Below are 25,413 nucleotides of genomic sequence, written 5' to 3' on the forward strand. Positions count from 1 at the left end.
CTCCTTATCATCTTGGTGGATGGATGTGCTTGATGGCTCCATAGTTGATACTTCAAATGTCAACAGTGTTATCACTGGGTATCTACCTTAGTGCCCACTGAGACCACTGGGGAAGTCTAAGGGCTATAGTTTTAGATTCTGCAGACTCAGGCAGATGTCACTACATTGGTTAGTCTAAAAAATGTGAGCCGAGTGTATCTCAGCGACCATAACAGGTAGAGAATCCCGTTTTTGTTTTTTGTTTTTTTGTTTTGTTTTTAACTAAAGCTTAGATCCTGGAGAATAAGCAATGCAGCATCAGCACGAAAGAGGTGCTTTTTCGTCATACTGGCATATACTGACTGAATCTGAGCCCTGAATATGGTACATATTTTCAGGACTGGAAGAAGAGAGTTCCTGGCAATTACAGCCCTGTAGGGGTAATGCCTATCTTTGGTAAAATAATGGAATTGCTCTTAACAGTGAACATTGCAAGGTCCTAGAACAGCTGATCCCAAATTAGGGTCTATGGAGCACTTGCTGATGGTCCTTAGTGAGCTGGCGTGTCAGACTTCTGCCTCCTCCTCCTCCCTGTTCCCACTTCCCCTAGGGCTCCCAGCTTTTAATGGCAGTGAAAAGTGTGGATGCCTGTTAAAGCATCTGGAAACAGTGGCGAGGAGCCAGCAGAGTGGCTCTCATTAGTAGCTGTTGGCACATGGGAGGAAACATGAGCTACCCTCAAGTACCAGAGCAATTCACAGGAGAGGAATATTCCAGGAGAAGGGAACCAGGTGGGCAGCGCTGTATGTGCAGGGAATGGGGACAGGACCGCCATGTGGGAGGAGGACCGGGGAGGAGAGGCAGAGAACAGATGGAGGGTAAACTGAAGAGTAAAGGGAGCTGACGTAAGTAACTCTGACTATAAATGACAAAACATTCATCCTATCGGACAGTTAAAAATTCACAAACCTTCCTTAACGTTACTTCTCACTGAAATTGCTGGGACGTTGTGGACTCTGCTATAGATATTTAATTGCCTCTGTGCCATGGATTAACTTGACCAATATTGTCTGCAACTCAGGGCCACTAACTGCCTGACTCTGCCATCTCTTGGCTAGCCTTGTCACGGGATTAGCCCATTAGGCTTGTATGTGTCCGCCTTGTCTCAGCAGGCCACCTGCATTTATTATGCTGCTTTTACTTCCATCCCCTCTTCCTTTGCCTATCCCTCATTCCTTGTGCTCTTCTGGCCCACTCCTTTCCTTCCTTCCACCAGTCGTCTCAGTCCCACACACACACTTACAATAATAAAATACTAGTTCATCAGTCACAAACAACTCTTCAAGGTGCCTAAACCAGTCGGACCCACTATGTGATCTTGTTCTTTCTCCCAGCTTCTCTTGTCTGCTGTCACTTCTTGTGCTATGTCTAAGCCAGTGGTTCCCAACCTGTGGCCCGGGGTCCAAAAGTGGCCCATGGGGGCTTTCAAAGTGGCCCTCCATTCCCCTCCCACTGGCTGCAGAAGGGAGCTACCGCCTAAGGACCCAGGCGAAGTGCGTTGCTGCAGGGCTAAAAGACTGGTACAGGCTTCTTGCTGCAGCCGATGGGACGGGAGATCGATACTCACCTCCCCCTGGCTGTGGAAGGGAGCATAGCAAAGCGCTCTGCCTGGGTCCCTAGGTGTTGGGGTTCCTGCTGGAGCCAGAAGAGGGAAGCACTGATCTCCTGTCCCTTCTGTAGCCTCTGCCTAGGGACCCCGGTGGAGCGCACGGGGCTACAGGATGCATGCAGTTTCCCTGCTGCCGTCAGGGGGATGGGAGATCAGTGAGGAGGGAGGCAGCCTCCTCGCTGAACTCCTTCCCTCTGGTTGCAGGGGAGGGGAGGGGGATTGCTGGCGGAGACTGGTGGCCCTTCAGGGTAGTAAAAATACCTGTAGCCCTCGAGCCAGAAAGGTTGGGAACCACTGGTCTAAGCATACATTGCACGCTCTGTGGAGCAGGGACTGCATCACTTATTTGCTCTTTGAAGCACCATAAATAAAGACAATAAATCTTAGCAAGTAACTTGTTGAGTCTTTTGGATAGAATAACAAAACTAGTGAGTAAAGGGGCATCTCCCACAAGCTGGCGTACAGGTAGCTTCTCAAGCCAGTCCCCTTTCTCGTGCTGTGCTGCTCTTCTATGTAAACTCACTTATTTTTACAGCATGGTGAGCATCTGTTCACCCCAATTATTTAACCGGTCATGCGGTTTTGATAGGCTACAAAATAATCTGCAAAAATTAGATTTATTTTTCAACTCAAAAGACGTGCTCATTACCCAACTCTTGAGCCCCCACCTGCTGCTGCTGTCACCATGGAAGGAAGCCCCAAGGAGTGTAACTCAGACACACAACCTAAGGAGAGATGGTTAGGGCTTGACTGAAGGCAATGGCAATCTCTGCATTGACTTCAGTGTGTTTTGGGTCCAGTCCGAGGTGATCTGTGAAGTTGGTGTCTTTCATTTAGCTCTCTGTTACTGATGTGACTCCTGAGCGAGTGAGTAGCTAGGACCAAAGTTGAGTAGCTGGAAGAAGTGAGGGCTGAGGAGACGGAGGGGCTTGCTCAGGGGAAGAGACAGGCTGTACCACACACAGGGCATGGTGTGCAAAAGGGTCAGAGTCATGAGGGAACAGAGTTTGCATAGGAGGAACTGAGAGTTGAGCTGAGGCAGGGGCAGGGCCATGAGGAGGAGTGAGGCTCTGTTATTCCACATCAGTCCATCAGTAAGAATGGACAGAGCTGTCATGTGACTCACTTTCTGAAAGCTGTTTTCAATTCCCTCCTCTCCCTATTTTTCCAAGGCCGATCAGGTCACCTGCCTTCCAACAAGGGCCTGGAGCATCATGAGCCCCTGCACTCACTTCCATTAGCTAAATTCTGTTTATCTGTCCTATCACTTATTTATGACCAGATGGATCAATCTTCTGAAAACTGCATTTGTTGAAACCTGATTCTGTCTTTGTCTGGATCATGTGGGCCTCTCTGGCTCAATTTTTGGTGCATGGCTTGTAACCACAAAGCTTGTGGAGGTCAGGAGGAGAGGCTGAATTAGTGCAGTGGCTGTATTATGGCCAGGAGCCCAGCTTTCAGACTCCTAGTTTCTCTGTACCATACAATAATCATAGAAGAGACCATTCTCCACACGACACAAGCCCCTGGAGTGTTTGATTCATAGATTTTTAAGAGAAAAAGAGATAATTGGGATGATCTAAATCCAACTTCCTGCAGAGCATAAGCCAGAGAATCCTACCCAGCAATTCCTGTAGTAAGTCCCACTAATTTCTGGCCGAGGTGGAGAAGGACTTTTAGGAACAGCCATCCTATAAGGATTTATGGACTGTGAGGGATAGAGACTCTACAACATCCGTTGGCTCAAGAGGTTTCCAAATTATGACTTCATACTCTAACCAAAACCTGTTGAAGGGCATGAGCATCTGGACCAGAAGGGCTGTGACAATGGGACAAGTCAGTGCACATGTTCTGGCCCCAAACGCCTCTGCCCGCCTTATGGTATTATACCCTCCGAGTGAAACACTCATAACTTCAGTTTAGCTGAGGTTTTATTTCAGATTAAGACAACAGCAGATTAAAAAACAAAAAACAAATGAGAGACAGCATCATGTCTCACTTTGTAATATCATCCCTCCTTTCTCCCCCTTGAATCACCTCCAAACCCTGGCCTCTGGCACAAGACAGGCATCTTTACGACATTGAAATATGCAGTACAGAGAAAACAGAATCATAACTACCCTACGTACACAGCAGCCAACAGCTGGCCTGTCTTCTTCATGGTGCGTATTTCTGTTACAATGAAAACACTTTTGTAGCTTCTGCTGTGAACCATTCCTGCTCTGAGGATTTTCGCAAATCCTGCTGGCCTCTCACCATGGAGTCTGGGTACATTAGATGCCAGACTGTTACATGAATCTCCAGAAGCCATACGGAAAAAATGGGGGTCTGCGCTAATAGCCTCCAGCCAGATTAGATTATGTCATTTCAGACCAGAAATTTGTGAGCACCACACTGTCCATGGTGTCTCGCTGTAGCCCCGAAACTGCCCTGGCCCAGGCTTGCAACCGTAGGGTAGGCACAGTTGGGACTGATCCTAGGTGGGCCTTCTGGGTGCTACTGTAATACACATGATGATGAGTGGCAGGTTGTGCACGTTGTTCTGACTGTGAATGTCCTCATCCAGCAGCCCCCAGGGCAGCTGTGCTTATCTGGCACACCCAATCTAACAGAGCTGGTCACAATCACCTGGTATCAGGCAGGATTACAAAAGGTTGTCATCCCAGCCACGTGACTGGGGTCACTCTCCGTGGTTCCAGTGCGGGATGTTACAGGGCTCTAATATAAACTTGAGGGGGCAGGAGTTTAGACTCTTACACAGCTGGCTCTAGGCCTTGAACAGCCTCCCAGGGGAAACGGGCTGGACTCTCACACTCATTCACTTCAGGGGCTTGCACTAACACCCACCTTTTTGCATTAGTGTTTCCTTTGAGAGCCTGCGATGCAGAAAATCGGCAGCACACACAGGCAGCAGTCTGTGATCGAACCAGGAGCAGGGCAGAAAGCTTGACTGCCCCCTTGGCAACCTCTCATGGTTTTTATTTTTAACGCATGTCCAGCACCTGGGGCTGGAAGGACAGAGATATATGCTTATGAAACGCTTATTGCTAAGATGTCCTGCATCTACAACAACTCCGCTAATGGTGGCCCAAGTTTCTCTGTAACACTGATGCTAAAAGCCCACAGGCATCAAGCAGTCTCTGCTGAGAATTCACTGCACCAATCCCAAAATGGCTGCCTCTGTGGCTTGCAGGATATCCGAGATCAGCCATGAACTGCCTAGGACCAGGCCAACTGCAAAAATGTGTCTATAGATAGATGCCTAGATTTTAAGGCTCAGAAGAGACCATCTGGCAGCGGGTCTGACCCCCACCACCTAATAGCTACTAGCTTAGCACTGCATGATGCCAGCCTCAGCCTTTATGTGTCCAAGGGCATCCGCACGGGTGCCTCACTTAAAACGACTTTTGTGCAGTAAGTATCATTATACACTTTGCTGTACAGATCCATGAAGCTTCTGTATATGACAGCTTTGCTGGAGGCTGTCCCTTGGAGGAGATAGCATCAACCTTCCCACAGTAATGCAGAAGGACAATACATGTCTTCAGTTTGAAGATGTTTGTCAGTTATGGCACATACTTGAGTGTCCACATTGTCTATGTTTGTCAGATGACGACATCACTTGCTGTTGGGTAAATACACAGGAACTGCAATCTGTGACAACCTCTGACCCATGTGGTGTATTATTAAACTTAGTGCTTCCCCTGCTGTGCTTTCTGACACTGCCCGGCAGTGTTCTGGGAGCACAGAATCAAAGCCCTGTTTGTAAGACTTCCGCTGAAGGGCAGAGTTAAGGTTGCTCTGGCAAACTGAATTTCCTGAGGTGCATTTTAAAATTCTCAGGGTCAATATTGTGTGCTTAGCTTATTTTTAATGGGTGTAAATTTGCTTTTCCCCATTTCCTGACCTATGAAACAGGTCCAGGAAGAGAGCTGAGAGCTAGTCTCACTTCCAGTCTACATGTATACTTCCTCTCTGTCCACTGTGCGGTGACTTGTCCCCATACCCTTCCTTCTGACCTGCACAGACCAGTGCCCCACACCTATGTGTGGGTTCCTGGCCTGGGGTTTTGGATGAGAAACAGTATTATTATTTGACATTCTTAGGCAGGGGTTAGGTGCTTAGTACAGCAAGGAAGCAGGTTGTGTGGTGTGGGGCACAGGCTGGGTGAAAGTTTCCAGCAGTGGGGAAGTGGCATGGGGAGAACTTGTGCAGCACCTAGCATAATGGACCCTTACGTAGGGCCTCAGTGCTACTTAATAACTCACTTCAGACTGGAGTCCTAACTCCCCCTTCCCTGGAAACCTTCCCTGATCTTCCACATTAGTGCCCTCTGCCTGGCCCAGTCAGATCCTTAGGTTAATAGCCAGGCCCCACAGACTGTCCCTCAGGATCTCCTTGGGGGAATACAAGGGGCAGACCAGGGGGCCTGTTTTTGGATGAAGGGTGCAGTGAGGGCAGTGTCTCAGGAAAAAGTCTCAGAATAATCTGCATATATATTTACATATCCCTGCCCCCTGTAATTCCCACGGACTGGGCCCCCCCCCCCCTTCTGGTCCTGGCTAAGATCTCTGTGACACAGACATGCCCAAACATGTACTGTCAGGTATATTACATGTATGTACAATGGTTGTCTCAATATTACACCAAATGGGGTTGTGTGCGATCTCTGCCAAGAACTAAGAACTAGCTAATTGTCATGGTTATTGTGAGATGTTTGTATGGGAAATAGTTTGAGATACGTCAAATGTAGAATATTAAGTTGCAAAACTGTTGAAGTGAGACTTGTCACTCAAACCAAGGCAGAGTCTCCAAGCTAACTCGATCAACGTTGAGAATAATGGACATCTGCAGAGACAGCTCTTTGTTTGCTATTCTGGACCCAGTGGAGACTTGAGCATTGACAAAGACACACACGTGCTAGTATGATGCTCTGACGAAGGGTGGTGGTGGGGGGGGGGGTGCGGCGCGGCGCGGCCCTGGGCTAAAAGACAGCAGCCTGGAACTGTGTGAGAGCAGAAAAAATGGCACAAATTACTAACTGCGGAAGGAGACTGTCTGCTAGCTGGGGTATCTCATGACAGGTGGATCCCAACTATTTGAACTGGATAAGTGATGCAAGAAATAACCTTTGGGTGAGAAATACATCATTAAACAGGAAAGTATCCTGTTCATGAGTATAGGCCATAGTCTCCTGCTCTGATAAATAAACCTCAGTTTGGTTTTACAATAAACCTGTGTAAGGGAATCTAATGAGGTTCAACAAGGACAAGTGCAGAGTCCTCCACTTAGGAAGGAAGAATCCCATGCACAGCTATAGACTGGGGACCGACGAGCTGGGCAGCAGCTCTGCAGAAAAGGACCTGGGGGTAACGGTGGATAAAAAGCTGGATATGAGTCAGCAGTGTGCCCTGGTTGTCAAGAAGGCTAATGGAATATTGGGCTGCATTAGGAGGGGCATTGCCAGCAGGTCACGGGAAGTGATTATTCCCCTCTATTCGGCATTGGTGAGGCCGCATTTAGAATACTGTGTCCAGTTTTGGGCCCCCCACTACAAAAAAGATGTGGACAATTTGGAGAGAGTGCAGCGGAGGGCAACCAAAATGATTAGGGGGCTGGAGCACAGGACTTATGAGGAGAGGCTGAGGGAACTGGGCTTGTTTAGTCTGCAAAAGAGAAGAGTGAGGGGGGATTTGATAGCGGCTTTTAACTACCTGAAAGGGGGTTCTAGGGAGGATGGGGCTAGGCTGTTCTCGGTGGTGGCAGATGACAGAACAAGGAGCAACGGTCTCAAGTTGCAGGGGGAGGTCTAGGTTGGACATTAGGAAAAAGTTTTTTACTAGGAGGGTGGTGAAGCATTGGAATGGGTTACCTAGGGAGGTGGTGGAATCTCCATCCTTACAGGTTTTTAAGCTGAGGCTTGACAAAGCCCTGGTTGGGATGATATAGCTGAGGTTAGTCCTGCTTTGAGCAGGGGGTTGGACTAGATGACCTCCTGAGGTCCCTTCCAACTCCAATATTCTATGATTCTATGATTCTATGATTCTAAGGGCCTTGTGATAAGGAGAGTGTTGAACTGAGGTGAAGCCAGTGAACTGGGGGGCACTGGGTGTTTGCATGGAGGCAGTGGATCGGTGTATGTTGCAGGGGTCCACAAGATAAGGAACTGGACACCTGAGTGTAACAGTGGGATGTGAACATAGCTAGCCTGCAGAAGCAGAGAGTGGGGCTTGCCCACCCTGGAGGGCTTGTGTTGTCAAGAGCTGGTAGCTGGAGAAGGTTTCACACAGACAAGGTGCTCTCACACAGTAAGCAAGTGGTGGTGATTCATCCCAGACACATCGGGCAACTCTGAAAGGTGTCGCAGGCGCCTCTGCTGGTGATTCCTGCTGTGGGATCGGAGCGGACTCACTGCCTCCCTGCGAGCTGTGATGGGAGGAAGAGCGGAGGGCAGAGAGGCCTGGCCGGCAGGGAAGAAGAGGTGGGAGCTCTAGGTGCTGGCATGGACACATGCAGGAGTCTGATAGAGGCCAAAGAGCCAGAGGCTGTGGCCAAGGGCAGGGGCTAAGCAGGAGATCTGAGCAGAGGTGGCTGCTGGCTCCTGAGACCCAGCCTGGGAATGAGGGCTGTGGGTTTCCTAACCAGGGCGCGTTACAGCGTGTCCTGAAGGGCTGTCATCGTCGAACGTGCCCCCTACACAGTGCGGCCAACTCTCACGAGTTCATCGCGACTCTAGCGAGCTTGGGGTGTTTTTTTACCTGTCTCATGAAAACATCACGACAGGCACCAACTAATACATTTCCCCTAATTCAAAATGGCCACCACATCCTATTACTGTCAATGGGGCTGAAGCCAGCAAGGTGGCCGCCATTTCCTGACCGTCTATCTGCATGGGGAGTGAGGCTGCCCTTAACAAAGTTGGCTGCCTCATTGTTTCCAGTCAGGCAGACGACATGCCCACAGGTAAAATGGCTGCCACGCTGTGGTTCAGGGGGCTGGGCAGGACACGGCCTGTGGGAACAGCAGTGACACTGAAAGGTGGGTGGGAGGAATGGGGGGGGACAGGCGCAGATTTGGGAGCTGCAGGGGGAGGGGGGAGTGGAGCAGCAGGAGGCAGGACCGGCTGAGAGGGTGAAAAGGAGGGGGTTGGGCTGGAGGAGCTGTGGGGAGCCATATTGCTCAGTCTCAGGTAGAGAAGTTGGCGGTTGAGGTGGTGTGGGAAGCGTTGCTTCCTGCAAAAGGCTATTGGTGTGCTCATCGCGTGAAGAAGGCAAGGAGACATGGGATGAGATTTAACCAGGCTACAACTTTATTGGTCAAGTTACATCCAAGGTTCCTGTCAGCACAGTCACTCGCACCCCATTGATCCCTTGCCAGTTCTTGGGGGCTCCTCTTGCAAGGATAGCCAGTCATCACACTAGGAGGTCTCTGGGTGCCTCGACTCGCTGGCTAGCATCCCTTCCTCTTTCGGGGATGAGGTGAGAGAGGACCTCACCCTTCTGCCAGCATCACAATCAAGCGCATTTGTGGGGTGGTCTCCATAGGGTAGTGCCTCAGCTCCAGGTTGGCATTTGGCCCCAGTGGGTTAGACATGATGCCTCCATCTCATAAGGAGATGCCCCTGGGATGTCCACTGTGGTACGCTTTTGGATCTGGCGCTTAAATCAGTGAATTCCTGCACTGGGCACCTGCTTTATGGCTTCAAATCATGAACCAAATCCCATGAGACCTCAGGCTTACCCTGGAAGTCCTGTGGGGGTTGGAAATCTCACAGAACCCAGCTCATCCTTTCCTTTGCCTTCTCCTATCGTGGGAGCCACTAAAACTCGCCCATCGCTAGGCTTGGTGCCCTCAACCAATCACATATTGTTTTTACTGTGGCATTATTGTTTACATGAACGATATGGCTCAAGTTCTTTAATATGTATATAACTCATTGATACAGAAAAGTAATGTCAGTTCTATGGGCAAGTGTGAATCATGATGCATTAATTAGGTCAGTGGTGCTCAAGCTATTTACCATCATGTTCCTCTGGTGTACATCCAGTACCTGGATTGGTCTGTCCTTTGTTTCACAGCTTCAGATGTAGAGTAGTTGATCCAGAGGTAGGTAGGAAGCAGGAATAAAGACAAGATGGAGATGGTGCAGCTGCATTTTATGTTCCTTTGCCATGCGGCTTGTCCCAAACACAGCTACATAGCACATAGCATGGAAAAGCCTCAGAGCCCCCTGCTCACAGGCATGTTCTTACATGTCGGTTCTTTCACTGAATTCATTGTACACTGAGTTCCTTTGATGGGCCATTAAGCCATCTTAGTGCTGCTGCCATCCTGTGTGGGAGTGTCTCAGAAACACAGCCCAAGTTTGAAATACAAATAAACCAGACATATTTAGTACTCACAATACAAAACTGGCACGTCACATAAATGTGCTTATCAATCTTAGCAAATCATGACTTTTCCATCGATACCCCACATGCCATATCCTATAAGAGATCTCTTGCAATTCTGCAACACTGGTATCAGCAACATTACAAATGATCACCCCTAATCCACACAGCATCACAGAAGGATCTCCTATTTGTCTCATAACTCCTCAAAATATTCAGGAAGACTAATTAGTGAGAGGGGCAATATTCCATGTATTGCAGGAGGGAGAAATGTGTGTCCCATGAGCAAGAGAGTCAGAGACTGAGAACTCTGGCCTGTGGGGAATGGGGAGGGAATGATCAAGGCTGCTTCAGTGCCTACCGTCGATTGGGGCAGGAATTGATGCTTGCTTCCTTCCTCCCTGAGCCTTCAAGAGGAGAGAGGGGATTAGTTGGAAAGGAAAGGAGTTTCTAGGTGTGGATGTTGGGATTTGGAATTCAGTCCAGGATAAACTCCAGTATAAGGAAAGTGGAAGATGTTGGCTCCTTGCCCCTGGATGATGATTTAGTTGGATGCCAGTTTCTACAGGGTCACAGACAAACCAAGTTAGTTTAATTATTGAATAAATTCATGATGGGAGCACACCCTATTCCCTGGCTTTCCAAGCCCATGTGTAGAAATGGGGACAGGACAGCGAAGGTTCAGGGGCAGTGTTCTTTGGGTGGAGCCTCTGACAGCACTGGGAGGGGCTGTGTGTGAGTGAAGGTGACCTACAGCTAAAGGGGGGGATTCTGTGTCTCTTGTTCTGTCCCCTCATGTTCCTGCAGTAGCAGTGTAGTCCATGGGGCAGGCCCTGGTAATTGGTGATGGCTACAGATCTGTGTCTGACTCAGAACCCTCTTGAAGCAACAAACTGCATTAGTGAATTGGCCTCCCTGAGTGTGTTGCTTCTGAAATTTGTATGCACTTGGTATCTATTTCTAGTCCTCTTTGCAGGGTACATGATGTTTTCCCCCAACCCACCCTTGTGTGTCAGTTGTCTGTTAATCCTGCATCTCCTGGGAACTGCAGCTACAAACGCACCTTTGCCCCTGTCACAGTGATAAAGGTACTTAAAGCCCAGTAAATCTTCAGTCTGATTTGGTTTCTTTACATCATACCACTTGGACACTGATGAAAGTGTATTAGGCCAATTCTCGGTCAGATGTTCATCAGTCCCACAATACTCTCAGTGGCTGGCTCACTGATGTTATATGTGAATGTCCAAAGTGCCTGTCCTTTTGACAGGAAGTGCAGGTGTTACTGAATTACTCTTTCTTACAATATCTGCTGTTTTATTTAATGAAGTGAGATAACTGATTAAATAACCTCTTATAAAGAAGCTGTCCTGGGTCACTGGCCAAACCCCTTTTTAATTTCATATCCCTCCCAGTTAAATAACTTCGATATTAGATACTGAAAAATATGTTACAGAAAGCAGAGGTGCTTTTCTCCTATTTTCAAAAACATTCTTGCTGATGGCTAATTGCATTTGTTAATGGGACCCCTCCAGTTATGATGATTTCTGTTTTCCACTTGTGAGTGGAGTTGTGCTAAATCATTTTTGTCTGTAGCAGAAATAGGCTTAAGTAACAATATCTGGGTCCAGATATGAATTTCAGCCCTCTCCCCTGCACTTTGAGTGTGATTCAGCCCATTGGAGTTGGGGATCCAGCAGAGGTTGGGGAATGCTCTGCCTCTTGTTCCCTTTTTCCCTCACAGAAGTTCAGTCTTGTTGCCCAGCAGCTCTCAGCTCAATTTCATCCTTTCAAGCCCACAATGAGATCTCTAATATCAGGGGAGTGAGGTGGGAAGTGAGTTGGCGGCAATCACTTGGCTGTGACCATCTGTCTCTATTTTGCTAGGACTCCTTGGGGAATTTCAGATTTAGAAACAAAAGGCTGATTGGAAGATATGCACTAAAATGAACCCACTGTAACAAAAAAATAGGGATGTATTGGGCTGAAGCTAGAAATGTGGGACTCTGGAGGGCCAGATAAATTGATTATTTGCTTGGTCTTGGAGATATCTGAGGAATGGCCGACAGGATGGATCACTTGATGATTACCTGTTCTGTTCATTCCCTGTGAAGCACCTGGCATTGACCTCTGTTGGAAGACAGGATACTGGGCTAGATGGACCATTGGTCTGACCGAGTATGGCCGTTCTTTTGTTCTGCCTGTTTCAGTACAAAGTTCCTTTTGGAAACAGGATGGTTGGACAAAGCCCTTCATCTGGGATCAGGAGAAATTGCAAGTTGTAGAACCCGCCCAGGCAGTGCAGTAAGCAGAAGCAGAATCCTAACATAGCCCTGACGCTTTTAAAGCTGAGATGCAGAGGCACCCATCATTTCTCAGTGTAAAAGGAGGGAGAGGGGGAATTCTCCCTTGCTGCCTCCTGTTCTTAGATGGCAGGTGGAGGGTATTCCCTAAGGATGGAGGGAAGAAGGGTATGTTGCACAAAAGACCAGGTCATCTTCAACTTGCTAATGTGCTTCCTTCCCATGAGTACTTCATGCAACTCTGACTGGCCTGGCTGTCCCAGGGCATCTTTGACCTTCCTGTCCAGAGAGTGAAAGTTTCACTGGGTGCTTCTAATGGCACAGGGTCACAGCTGTCTATATCTTCCCTTCCTGCCTCTAGGTTGAATCTAGGTGGAATAAAACACAGCTGATCCCCAGAGAGCTGGCGAGTGCAGTGTGCGTGTGAGCAATCTCCACAGATCTGGCTGCTGACTACAGTGAGGGGAAAGTGTATGTAAACCTCAGACTTCTGTCATCTGTAGTGACATTAATGGCACCCCATACAATAACCTAACTCCTGATACATCATTAACCACTGCCGTACGCATATGTAGGGAAGAACTTGTATGTGTGTGGGTGGATGAGAGAGTGAGAGGAAAGCCGTTTGGCATCCTAGCATGTACTTCAGTCACCTCTGCAAGCTTTCATCTGTAAGTATGTGTATTTAATTCTGTCCTTTTAAAATTCTTTCAGAAAGAATTTAATTAGGAACTAATGTTACAGTAAGAATGGATCAGGTGATTCCTTCACCAATCCACCACTATGCAAATAGTGTCATGATTTTCTGATGCCTGAGCCATCTCCCTGACATTGTGCTGGTGGCTGCCTGTAACTCAGTGAAGGAGGCCATAAAGCTTTTTCATTAGCAGATGTCCTTGCTGAAATAGGGGCTGAATTGTCAAGATGTACCTAGAAGGATTAATGGTTTTAAACAGCAGGGTCTTTTCCAAATGCTTCAGAACATTTTCTCCCAAGCCTCAGGAATTTCAGAAACTGTAAAAGAATGCTTTGAAGGTCTTTTGCATAACTTAAAAAATAATGTATTCAGTGTATTGCTCATTCACTCTCCTGGAAGCTTGAAACTGAAATTTGTTTCCTTAACAAAAATGCTATTTGTTGCATTTATCCACTGCTCACAAGATTGCATACAGCCCCTGGAGTTGTATGGCTGCTTGTGAGCGTTGTGGTTGTGCACTCTATTACTGAGGTGGCATTAATCTGCAAGCTGTGAATGAACTAGAGAGTAAGGCATTGTAGCTGAACTAAAAAGGGAAGTTAAAAATTTAAGAATTGCAAGTTAAATACTATTGAGGAGAATAGAAAGGAACATAAACTCTGGCAAGTCAAGTGTAAAAATATGATTAGGAAGGCCAAAAAAGAATTTGAAGAACAGCTAACCAAAGACTCAAAAAATAACATTAACAGTTTTTTTAAGTACATCAGAACCAGGAAGCTGACTATACAACCAGTGGGACCACTGGACAATTGAGATGCTAAAGGGGCACTCAAGGAAGATAAGGTAATTGCGGAGAAACTAAATGAATTATTTGCATCAGTCTTCAAGGCTGAGGATGTGAAGGAGATTCCCAAAGCTGAGCCATTCTTTTTAGATGACAAATCTGAGGAACTGTCCCAGGTTGAAGTGTCATTACAGGAGGTTTTGGAACAAATTGATAAATTAAATAGTAATAAGTCACCAGGACCGGATTGTATCAGATTGTACCAGTTTTCAGAATGGAGAGAGGTAAATAGTGATATCCCACAAGTGTCGGTACTGTGACCAGTACTGTTCAACACCTTCATAACTGATCTGGAAAAAGGGGTAAACAGTGAGGTTGCAAAATTTGCAGATGATACAAAACTACGCAAGATAGATAAGTCCAAAGCAGCCTTCAAAGAGTTACAAAGGGATCTCACAAAACTGTGTGACTGGACAACAAAATGGCAGATGAAATTCAGTGTTGATAAATGTAAAGTAATGCACATTAGAAAATATAATCCCAACTATACCTACAAAATGATGGGATCTAAATTAGCTGTCAGCACTCAAGAAAGATCTTGGAGTCATTGTGGATAGTTCTATGAAAACATCCACTCAACGTGCAGTGGCAGTCAAAAAAGCTAACAGAATGTTGGGAATCATTAGGAAAGGGATAGATAATAAGACAAAAAATGTCATATTGCCATGTCTTGAATACTGCATGCAGATCTGGTTACCCAATCTCGTAACAGATATATTGGAATTGGAAAAGTTTCAGAAAAGGGCAACAAAAATTATTAGGGATATAGAACAGCTTCCATATGAGGAGCGATTGATAAGATGGGGACTTTTCAGCTTGAAAAAGAGATGACTAAGGAGGGATATGATAGAGGTCTATTATATCAATACTGATGTGGAGAAAGTAAATATGGAAGTATTTATTTACTCCTCATAACAAAAGAATTAGGGGATCACCAAATGAAATTAATAGGCAGCAGGTTTAAAACGAACAAAAGGAAGTATTTCTTCACACAAGCCACAGTCAGCCTGTGGAATTCTTTGCCAGAGGATGTTGTGAAGGCCAAGACTATAACAGGGTTAAAAAAAGAACTGGGTAACTTCATGGGAGGATAAGTCCATCAATGGCGATTAGCCAGGATGGTCAGGGATGCAAAACCATGTTCTGCAGTGTCCCTAGCCTCTGTTTGCCAGAAGCTGGGAATTGATGATGGGATGGATCACTTGATGATCTGTTCTGTTCATTCCCTCTGAAGCACATGGCATAGGCCACTTTTGGAAGACAGAATACTGGGATGGATGGACCATGACACAATATGGTCATATTATGTTTTTATGTTATGTTCTTAACTGATAATACAAATATGCAGTTTATCATTAAAAACAGCTTCTATATTGAAAGGATGGAAGGATGGCCAATATACACTTCTTTAATGATAAAGGTAATCCTGGGAATTATAAACTAATGAACCTAACATCAGTACTAGGAAAAATAGTCAAGAAAATCATTATGAATAAAATTATACAGTACCTACCTGAGTATAATATGATAAGAAAAAACTATCACAGCTCTGTAGGGGTAATGAGTTAATGCTGCCCAAGGGATTACGGGGATAGAAAGGGTTTTTATAAATATATTAGTGAGAGAAGAAGTACTAGGAAGAAAGTTGGTATGTAAATTAATTTTGAAGAAAGGCATGGTATTAATGTTGCCTCAACAAAGGCAGAGATACTGCACTACTCCTAAAAAATCTTTCGAAGAAGTTTAGACAGTTTTTAAGGCCAAAAAGGATCATTCTGATTAAAATTCCTTCATTCAGCCCAGTCAGATGACCCAGATGAAATGCATGTTAGGGGAATTGGCTAATGAACTTGATGTGTGACTGGCAGTTATTTTTAAAAAAGTCATGGAGAAATGGGAAGATGCTTGAGCAAAGTAAGTGTACTAGCTAACTTCAGAAAAGAAAAGCAATAAGATCCTGGCAGGATTCACCATCACTGACAATTTTAAAATCAAGATTGGATGATCTGCTAAAATGTATGCTCTAGGAATTATTTTGGGGATGTTTTATGGCCTGTGTTATATGGGAGATCAGACTAGTTAATTATAATGGGCCCTTCTGGCATTGGAATCTGTGAATTACTGTCCTGTACTGCTTTATTTTATTTCATTTTGTGAGCACTCATCCCAAGCACTGGGCATCTTTACGTAAGTTACAATTCCACTATTTTAAAATATTGCACAACGTACTGTTTAATTAGCCCTCATATTGCATAATGAGGTGCTTTATGATTTCATCAGTGGAATCTAGCATTGTTGTTGAAGACAGTTTACCAGACTAGCTAGAACTGGGATTTTCCATTATGGAAGGAGATAGAATACAAGACTAGAAATACCTTTGTTTTTGTTTTTTCTTTCACTGAAATTTCTATGATTCTAGAGATGGGAAATTATTTCATGATAGGCTGAGGCTGCAGCCTATCATACTGATCAATGTTGTCTCATTATTTCCTTGTACTCACCTGTCTGGCTGTATCCAAGGTTCTGAGCTCTTCAGATCAGGGACTGTCTCTTTGTTCCATGTTGTACAGCATTTTGCACAGTGGGAGCCTGGTCCATGCCTGGGGCTCCTAGGCACTGTGATCAGGGCTGTCCCTAAGGAGGTGTGGGGCCCGGGGCAAAGCCGGGACTCTGGCAGCAGCCTCCCGCCTGATCCTGGACATAGCCGGGTGGCAGGCTGCTGCTCCCCGCCAGGAAGTGGGCTGCAGCTGCCCAGTCCCAGTGCGCAGTCCTGGCAAGAAGCATGGGACCCCCCAAAGCGCAGGGCCCAGGGTGGTCGCCCCGATTTGCTGTACCCTAGGGATGGCCCTGACTGTGGTAATATAAATAATAACTAAGGGAAGAGAGGTGTTCTGAGGTGTACATCAAGAGGCAGCCTTGTCTAGTGCATTGAGCACAGCTGGGGCTTGGGAAGTCCTCCGCTCGAATTCTAGCTCCACTGCTGGCTCTTTGTGGGACTGTGGCAAAGTCACATCTCCTCTTGCCTCAGTTTCCCCAACTGTAAAATAGGGATATAATAATCCCCTCTCTACTTAATAGGAAGTTCTGATGATCAATTAGGACATTACTTTGAACATATAAAGTGCTATGTGGGCAAATGCTGCTGCTGTTGTAACTACATTAAGGATGAAGCCATTGGGCCATGCTGGGAATGTGTTATTTCACATCTAGTGTGAAGAAGTCAGAAGGTCTAACATTTGCTGTGCCTGAGGAGAAGGCATTAAAGCTGGTGCTATTTCTAAGCCCTCTTTAAGGCTGTGCTCTATGGCAGTAATCCCTACTAACAGTGTCACAAATGTTACGGGAAAGAGAGGAAACTCCATTGCAACCCATATAACGCGCAACAAGTCAGATTCTGTGTGAAAGAAGTGCTATAGTAGGAAGCTGTGTTTATCAGCTGTCAGCAGCACTGCAGGGGGAGCTCCATGGAGAGCCCTGCGTGGGACTATTTTTTTAATCCCACTCCTGTCCCGTTCCGCAATATCCACTCCCACCTGCTCCCACATTGTTTTTTGCATTATCATCTTGCTCCCATCTGCAAAAACCTTCGATCCCACAAATCCCGCAGGAGAGACATTCCCCCATGCTACTAAAAAAAACCCAACCCACAGTCTGTTAATATACTATGTCTGTAAATGGAATTCAGACACAATTTTTACCACTAAAAGAATAAAACAAATCTTGCTTAAGCCATGTTAAAAATACTTTAACTCCTGTTATAATAGACTTCCAAATCTCTTTCTATCCATCACTTAAATGTAAGTATTAAAAGTTTTAAAGTGTTTCCCACCAATTCCTGCAGTCTGGTTTTTGCCCACCCAGTCCCGCCCGCAACAGAGGATATTTTACCCACTCCGGCTGTTATGGCAGCAGGACTGGTGGGATCCCAGTTCCGCTACAGGACTCTGGCTCCATGCTGCTGCCACCTCTGGAGAGTCTCTTTTTCTCTCCACCACACTTGCTTTGGGAAGAGATTTAGTAGGAGGAACTGTTGTGCTGCTTTCTTTATCCCTTGCCTCCATGAGATGGACGGCTGCCCTGGTGTCTCCTTCTTACTGTTCTCTTCAGTCTATGGCACCGTAGCAAGGAATGGCCACACAGAAGGCTTGATCTATGTAGGCAAAAGCCAGGGATCCTCCTAGCAAGCAGGGTGGGGTGCTCTCTGAATGCTTCTCTCAGTCTGAGTAGGAGGCCTGTCCTGTTTTGGGGTGGAGGATTGGAGCCATGGATGTGCTGGAGGTGGGTGTATAGTTTACTGTTCAGGCTCTTGGAGGCAGTGTCTTAGATAGGCTCGCAGGATTTTGGTCTTTTCTTTTCCCCCCTGGAGCTTTTTGTTAGGCTTTTTCTTGTCAGCTCTTTCTCTGACTGTGCAAGCGAGGCTAGTGATCATAGTGTGTATAGCCACAGAGGTGTCTTGAGAGATATGGGGTACTGCTGGCATATATGGGGCAATAGGTCGCCAGTCTGTGCATGCTTTCTGATTGCTACTTACACCACTAGGGAGACCTTTGCCTGTCAATCGGTGTCCTCCAAAGCTGCATTCTCGGCTCTGCTGCTCTTTCTCCACTCTTGTCTCTAGATGCTCTGATTCACAAATGCCATTTTAATGGTGGTGACTCACAAGTCTACAATGCAAAGCTGAATCTCAGCTTGTCTTTCGGACAGTTCTACTTGGATGTCCAGATAGCAACTTAAGTTTAATATAGTGCAAAGTGTTTTTTTTTTTGTTTTTTGTTTCCAATTTCCACTCCCCGCCTCCAAACCTTCCCCTGTCTCTAATTTCTCTGTGACAATATACAACACCACTATCTGCCTAGACACACAGGCCTGTAACATGGGTATCATCTTTGACTTGTTCTTCTGTTTTGACCCACTCATCCAGGTTGTGTCCAAGTCTTGTCGCTTCTGTTTACATACTATTTAAAAATGCAGCCTTTTCTGTCTGCCCAGATTGCCTGGGCTCTTGGTCAGGTCTCCTCTTGCACTTCAGCTCCCGTAATCTGCTCCCTGGCCTACGTGCCAGCCACACTGCCCCCCTCAAGTTCATTCAGAACTTTCCTGCCATTATCATCTTCCTGGCTCGCTGCTCCAGTCACATCACCCATCTTTGCATCTGTCCTCTACCCGTCAAACACAAGCTCCTGGTCTTTGCCTTTGAGGCCCTTCCCTATTTAGCCCCACCCGATCTATCAGATCTAGTTAAACTTGCCAGATAATAGCCCTGATTGCTGACCTGTCCTATTTCTCCCTGAAGCACCTCCATCTTTTCCCTCATGTTGCTCCCTTATGCATAGGAAAAACTCCTAATCAGAGTTGTCAAGATGCCAGCTTCTCCTCCTCTAAATCCATCCTTGGAATCTGCCTTTCTTGTGATGCCTACAAATCTCTCCCATTAGGCCAGTGGTGGACTAAGACTTCTGCTTTGCTGTACCTCTGTTCACTCTACTGTTACTTCATCCTCTCAGCTCACTCTCACCTCATCTGTCTGTTTCATCCACCTTTTGCATTTTATCTGACACACAGATTTTGAGCTCACTGGGTCAGGAACAGTCATCTGTGTTACTTGCCTGTACAGCACCTAGCACAGAGGGGTCCTGAACCTTGATTGGGGTTTCTGCTCCCTACCATAATAGAAATGATTATAACCTGTAGTGTGGCCTGATTTTGGGTGTTTTAGTAATTTGAATGGGGTTATAGGCTCTCCAGTTGATCTGGTCAGAAGATAATGAGGTTCTTGTCCCGGAATCAGGCTCAGAAGAGTTTTATAGGGACCCTGGGGTGCACGACAGGAATGCTCACACTGATAGCCACATTTGTATAATTTTATAAGCTTTTATTAAGATAACATAAAATGATAGACAAATGATTGATTAAAAGAAAATGAATAATGATAATACAGTCTTATTTTAGAGACTCGTGTGATATATATATTTCTACAGTATGCTTTGGATTAATATACTCACACCCTTCCCTGATGATCTGGTTGAGAGAGATGTTCGGTTCCTCAACTCTTGAGTGGAGGGGCGGAGTAGGCAATGCTCGAGAGCGAAGAGCTATAAGGCTGAGACTAACATTACAAATAATACTAAGTATAAACGAAGGAATCTTAATACACTAACTAAAGGAAGCTTCAAGAAGGAGTAGCTGACAATCGATCGCCCCAAGTAACACGATTTGCCCCTTATACCCTGAGCAATATGGGTCCTTTGAAGTCCAAACTTGGATTCTTCACCCCCAGACTATTAGGGTGCACTTATTCTATAGGCTGGCAGGTTGGTGCGTATTAATGACATATCCACATCCTTTCCAGAGGGTTCATTTATTTCACCTTTGTTATTTCTGGCCCTTTTTTTGGGTTCTGTGGTGTACCTGTGAAGTTTACTCAGGGCATAACCTGAGACAGGCCCCCTGTTTTGATGCCTCCTGACTTATCTAGAGTAAAGGTTATAACCATATGTCTTATCCTTTAACTCATCATTACTTATCTGGACCAAAGGTCCCGAACATACATATGCTAACTGCTTAGCTTTCATACGGGGTGTGGCCTGTAGGTACCTTGCATTACAGCTACAATACTTTATTATGAATCTATGACTCTATTATAATAAAACAACAATACTTAAATCTATAAGGAAAGATATATGCAAGCAATCAGGCTAGTCCTATAGGCTACAGTAGTCAGGTTTTTCTCACTACTTATCGCTCAGCTTCCTCTCTCCTTTGCCTTTTATTCCTTGCATGGAAGGCCGGCAGGGCAGATTCAGGGGTTGTATGTAAACCTTAATGTTGGGCATTCCCCCCATAGGTACTTAATCCCAGATGGTTACACTCTTCCCCTAAAAGAGACTTTCTCATTTCTGTCCGTGTCTGAGCTGCATCTCTTAGGACTAGAGTGACACATGGAAAGTGTTCTCCAGATAACTATAGAATGGCCCATAAAACTTCCCTAAATTTATCACAAATGTGTGTATTTTATGCAAACTGCTCTGCTAAATTCAGGACTGTTTTGGGAGAGGCTGAGCAGTTTAAGATTCTACACCATATAGTATAGCAGAGCCCCAACACTGCTGTTGAGAACTCTTTCCTGTTTAAAGGGTGGCTCTTCTAAGTGCTCAGACTAAAATTCACATACTTACGTGGGTTGCTTTAAAATTTGCTGTTCCTCCTGGGGATTCAGGGTAGGATTAGTGAGCCAGATTTGGTGTAAGTTGAGCAAGTAACCTAACTTGTAAAATGGAGCTTGATAAATTCACAAACGGGATGGTACGATGGCATTGCTTGTCATAGCTGGGGACTGGATTCCACGACTCAGGAGGCCCCTTCCAGTCCTATATTCCTATGAGATACAACACCTTCCCACCTCCCACAAACAGACCAGCATTTCACAAAATCCACATTCTACCAATGGTTTTTGCACACAGGTGGGCTCAAATCACAGCTCTGGTCATCTCCCAACTGATTTCCATTGCTCAGTATTTATCTCAGCTAGTGCATGGCACTTACTGCCTCTTTGGGGAAGCAATATTGCAAACCTTATTAAAATAAGAGCAAAGCTGTCTAGGCTTGTACTTACTAACCAGTGATGCACTAAACAGATTGCAGTACATGTGTGCAGAAAGACTAGCCAAGAGCTTTTCACCCAGCCTGTTTGCACATGACCAAATTGGCTCAAGGGGACGTGTGGCCTCTGAATCTGAGCTCTACCAATGCACTGTAAATTTAAACCCAAACTTGGCAGAAAGCAGAGTGATCTGTGGGCATGTTGCTACTATCTGCCTGTGCCAAGGTTTTTTGTTTTGGATTTTTTAACTTTTGGGAAATGTAATCAGAGTACAGCAGGTAATTCTGAAGGGGCTCAAACTGTTTTCTGAAAGGTAGTAAATGACACATGCTCTATGCAAATATGTGAGAACGATTGCATGTTGCTACTTCTCCACAGAAGGGATTATTATTATAGCAGAGCACCACCACGGATTAATCAATTAGCATTGATTAACTAGAGGGAAGATGAAAGATCATTAGGATAATATAATCATGTTTTCTGAAAAATGGAACTGAGTCAAGGAATTCTTGATTCAGAGCTTCTTAAGAGGAGGAAGTCTCCTGTGCCCCACTAATGACGCACGCTATGTAACTCAGCTCTGAAATAAGGTAAACTACATTCCTCGAGGTATACATACACCTGTTTCCTTCCATCGCACACATGGGGGGGAGGCATTACAAGAAGACAGGTGCTCAGATACCACCCTGCCTCTGAGGCACAAGGCTCCCCAGATCACCTCATATCACAACCACAGCTCTGCCATACTGTGCCAGCTAATCACTCCAGCATTCAGCACAGCTACACGCACCACAATGAATGCAGCTTGAGCGCATGCAGGTAATGCCTAGTGATTATTGCCAGCTGTAGTGGGGCCGAGCTAAGGTTGCGTTGGTGTGTACCATAACTAGTTATTTCCTGATTTTCAGAGGTTTGAGTTTTGCTGAACTCGTTCTTCTGAAAAGGCACGAAATACCCCTGGGCATCCTTAATTCTGTGTTAACCAAGGTTTTTGTCAGTGGATATATTTCAGGGACCTGATTCAGCAAAACACTTAAGCACATGCACAAGTAGAGTTCTTACCCTCAAAAGGGAGGAGAGCCAGAGTCTCCATGAAGTCTAGTAAGGAGTTGGCTGTTGATTCTTTTCGTGGAAGGCACTCAGATCCTATGATGATGATGGCAGAATAAAATCCTAGATAGAGAAGTTAACTCCCAGTACTTAAAGCATGTGCTTTGCTAAATAGGCATCTAATTTTTATTTTTATTTTGTAGCGTGAATGGTAGTGACAAGTTTGTCTGCGTGTTTCTATTCTAACCAACTGCCTGTTTACTATTCTGTGTGTGCCAGACAGAGTCCATTATAATCATTTATATGAAAAGTGTACAGTAAGCTGTTATACAGTATTTTACAGATGAAGCATAACATCAAAGAGGAATAGCAAGAATTTCTGGCATAAGTAAATCACCTAAATTTGCAGCTAAGCCAGCTTTCTAGTTTACTGTTTCATTCCCTGAATTGCTGTTTTGAAAAGAAACTGTAAATAAATAGCTGCTGCCTGAAATATAAAAATACAGACCTTTAGGAGACAGGAACCTATCATATAAAAAGCATGTCAATACAGAAACGCTGATCTGTTGTGACAATGAAAATAAGTATGCAAAAATTGGGGGAAAGCTATATAAATGGTACACTTGTGTATCTAAAGCTGTAGAAAATGTTTTTATGATAGGATATTAATGGTATATGAGGTAAGTAAAGCTTGTGTCATAATGGTGCAGACTCATGGGGTTGGGGCACTGTAAAGGCATGAGAAACCTTAACGCTGGAATTTGCTGACTCTAAAGTGATGAACCATGCACATTTAACATTCTCAACATAGCTTTAATATTGTTTTTGTTTTTAATAGGGTTACATAGTGGAGGGATAGGTCTCCTGGTAGATGAGGATAAGGATGGTGAGGGGAGCATCCCAGATGAAGGGCAATGTGATAGGATGGGGAGGCGAGAGTGTCCTGGGCCTAGAGGGTGGTGTGACAGGTTGTTGGGGTGGGGAGCATGTCCTGGGCCTAGAGGGCAGAGTGATGGAATGCCAGAGAGATCCGGGGCATGGAGAAGTCTGAGACTTAAAGATTTAATTTAAACACAAACAACAGATAATATGGTGCGGATTATTCCGTTTCATGGTTAATTCAGTTGCCATCTCCCCCCAGCCCACCTACTTCCCCTATTTAGAATTTACTTGTAGCTGCTGCATAAATTTCAATGTGCTGCAGTATCCAGCATCATTATGCTACAGGAAACAGGAGGCCTTACTTCAGAATATAGGTCCAGTGTATCACTGAGCACGTGGGAATCCTCTGCTTATGAGGGAAGATTAAGGGAGCTAAAGCCAACATTTTCAAAGTGACTTTTGGTTTTGGGAGCCTGACCTAGGGCCTGATTTTCAGAGGTGCTGAACACCGAATGTGTGTCAAATTGGGCTCTCAAAATCAGATGCCGCATATCAAAAGTATTAGCCTAGATCTTTGTAGCTTGACTAAGCAGCATCTCAAATGCTTTTCCCTCTCTCGCTTCTGTGATCACACTCAGACAGGCACAGGTAAGTGTCTCATGAAGGCAGGCATGCTGTAATGCTCTTTATAGTTACCTTATTGTGGCCATTCTTCTCTCTGTGCCCTGCTTGAATGCTGAGGAGAGGAGAAGCAATGGGTCCACCTTCCCTCTCAAAGGGAGATAAAACTGTGACCTCGATCTGTGAGACAGACAGATCTGCAACCTTGCACATGGGTGCAGTTGTTCCTTTGTGAAACTAGGGATGGGTGTCCCTTTCGAGTGCTCAGACACAAACATGGGAGCAGCTGGTGTAAGGTACAGGGGAAAGTGACTTGAATCTTGTGTTGTTTCTAATGGGCAATATTCAATTGCAGGGCACCCGGGTGTGGATACGGGAGCAGGATCAGCTACAGCCGTGCACTGTTGGCTCATGCAATGATGGGTTTGTGCCCTTCACCTCAGATTATGGAGCGGTGAGTATAATTGTAAATCAAGTTTTACATGAGCCTCTGGCTGGCATTACAGCTGTGAAAAGCCAAGGATCAAAATTGCCTGGTCTCAGATGACTTCCATATGTTAAATGGAAACAGTAAACCTCAGTATCAAACTTCTTTCTGAAAAATGTTTCCCTTCTGCTGTTCTGAGTAAGGCCTGAGATCACCGCAATTGACAGAGGTTAGAAGTGTGCGCGCTCACTCGCTCGCTCTCTCACCGTTGACTTTGTGTATAATCACTCCCACTGATTCTGCTGTATAGGCAGATAGCCAGTTTCTCCAGTTGTTTCTGTGGGTGTCTCTCACAGCAATGCGGGGGAAGAAAAACAGTTTTAAAAAACAGGAAAATGCAACTGTAAAACCAAATTGATAGGGCAAGTGGTGTTTGTGAATTTACATACTTGAAACTACTTTCACTCATGTTTTGAAATTGACTAAATTTGAAATTTACTGAGCCCCTTTAAACTACTGTGAGATGCCTGACTTGTCTCTCAGAGACTGGAAACCATCACACCAACATATTTCAGTTTCACATCTTACAGCACTGTCTTCCAGTGACCACACACTTAGCAACTCTGTAGTTGGGGCGGAGGGTTGTCAAGGCACATTTTGGGAAAGGTCATGAGGGACCCTGGGGACAAGATCAGGAAGGTCACAAATTGTGAAAATTATGGCAAAAATTTTGAAAAGCCCTGTCTGTGTTAGTTGTGTGGGATGTGAACAACCTGTGCAGAGCCAAAATCTGCAACCAAAATCCCAAAGGGGCACTTTATGGGTAACTGATTCTCTCTTCTCCCACCCGTTCAATAATCCTTCTTGCAGGTGCAGGTTGCTTTAGGGTATTTTTAATATATGTTGTGGCCACCTGTTTTTCTAATCCGATTGCTGCATATTTGCCTGAAGGTC

The 25,413-nt window shown here is 45.4% G+C and overlaps 1 protein-coding gene across 1 annotated transcript in view; it reads left to right on the forward strand.

Annotated features, from left to right (window-relative positions):
• LOC137161235 (unconventional myosin-X-like) overlaps positions 1–25,413 on the forward strand; it is a 279,065-nt gene that overhangs the window by 16,604 nt on the left and 237,048 nt on the right. Inside the window, exon 2 of the mRNA XM_067560340.1 lies at positions 24,388–24,486. Within this exon, the coding sequence (XP_067416441.1) occupies positions 24,388–24,486 (99 nt within the window). The remainder of the gene's footprint in view (positions 1–24,387; positions 24,487–25,413) is intronic.

The sequence above is a fragment of the Emydura macquarii genome, unplaced genomic scaffold (genome assembly GCF_026122565.2).
Source record: "Emydura macquarii macquarii isolate MOO-44397 ecotype Brisbane River unplaced genomic scaffold, CSIRO-AGI_Emac_v2 contig_2288, whole genome shotgun sequence".
Classification (NCBI taxonomy): domain Eukaryota; kingdom Metazoa; phylum Chordata; order Testudines; family Chelidae; genus Emydura; species Emydura macquarii.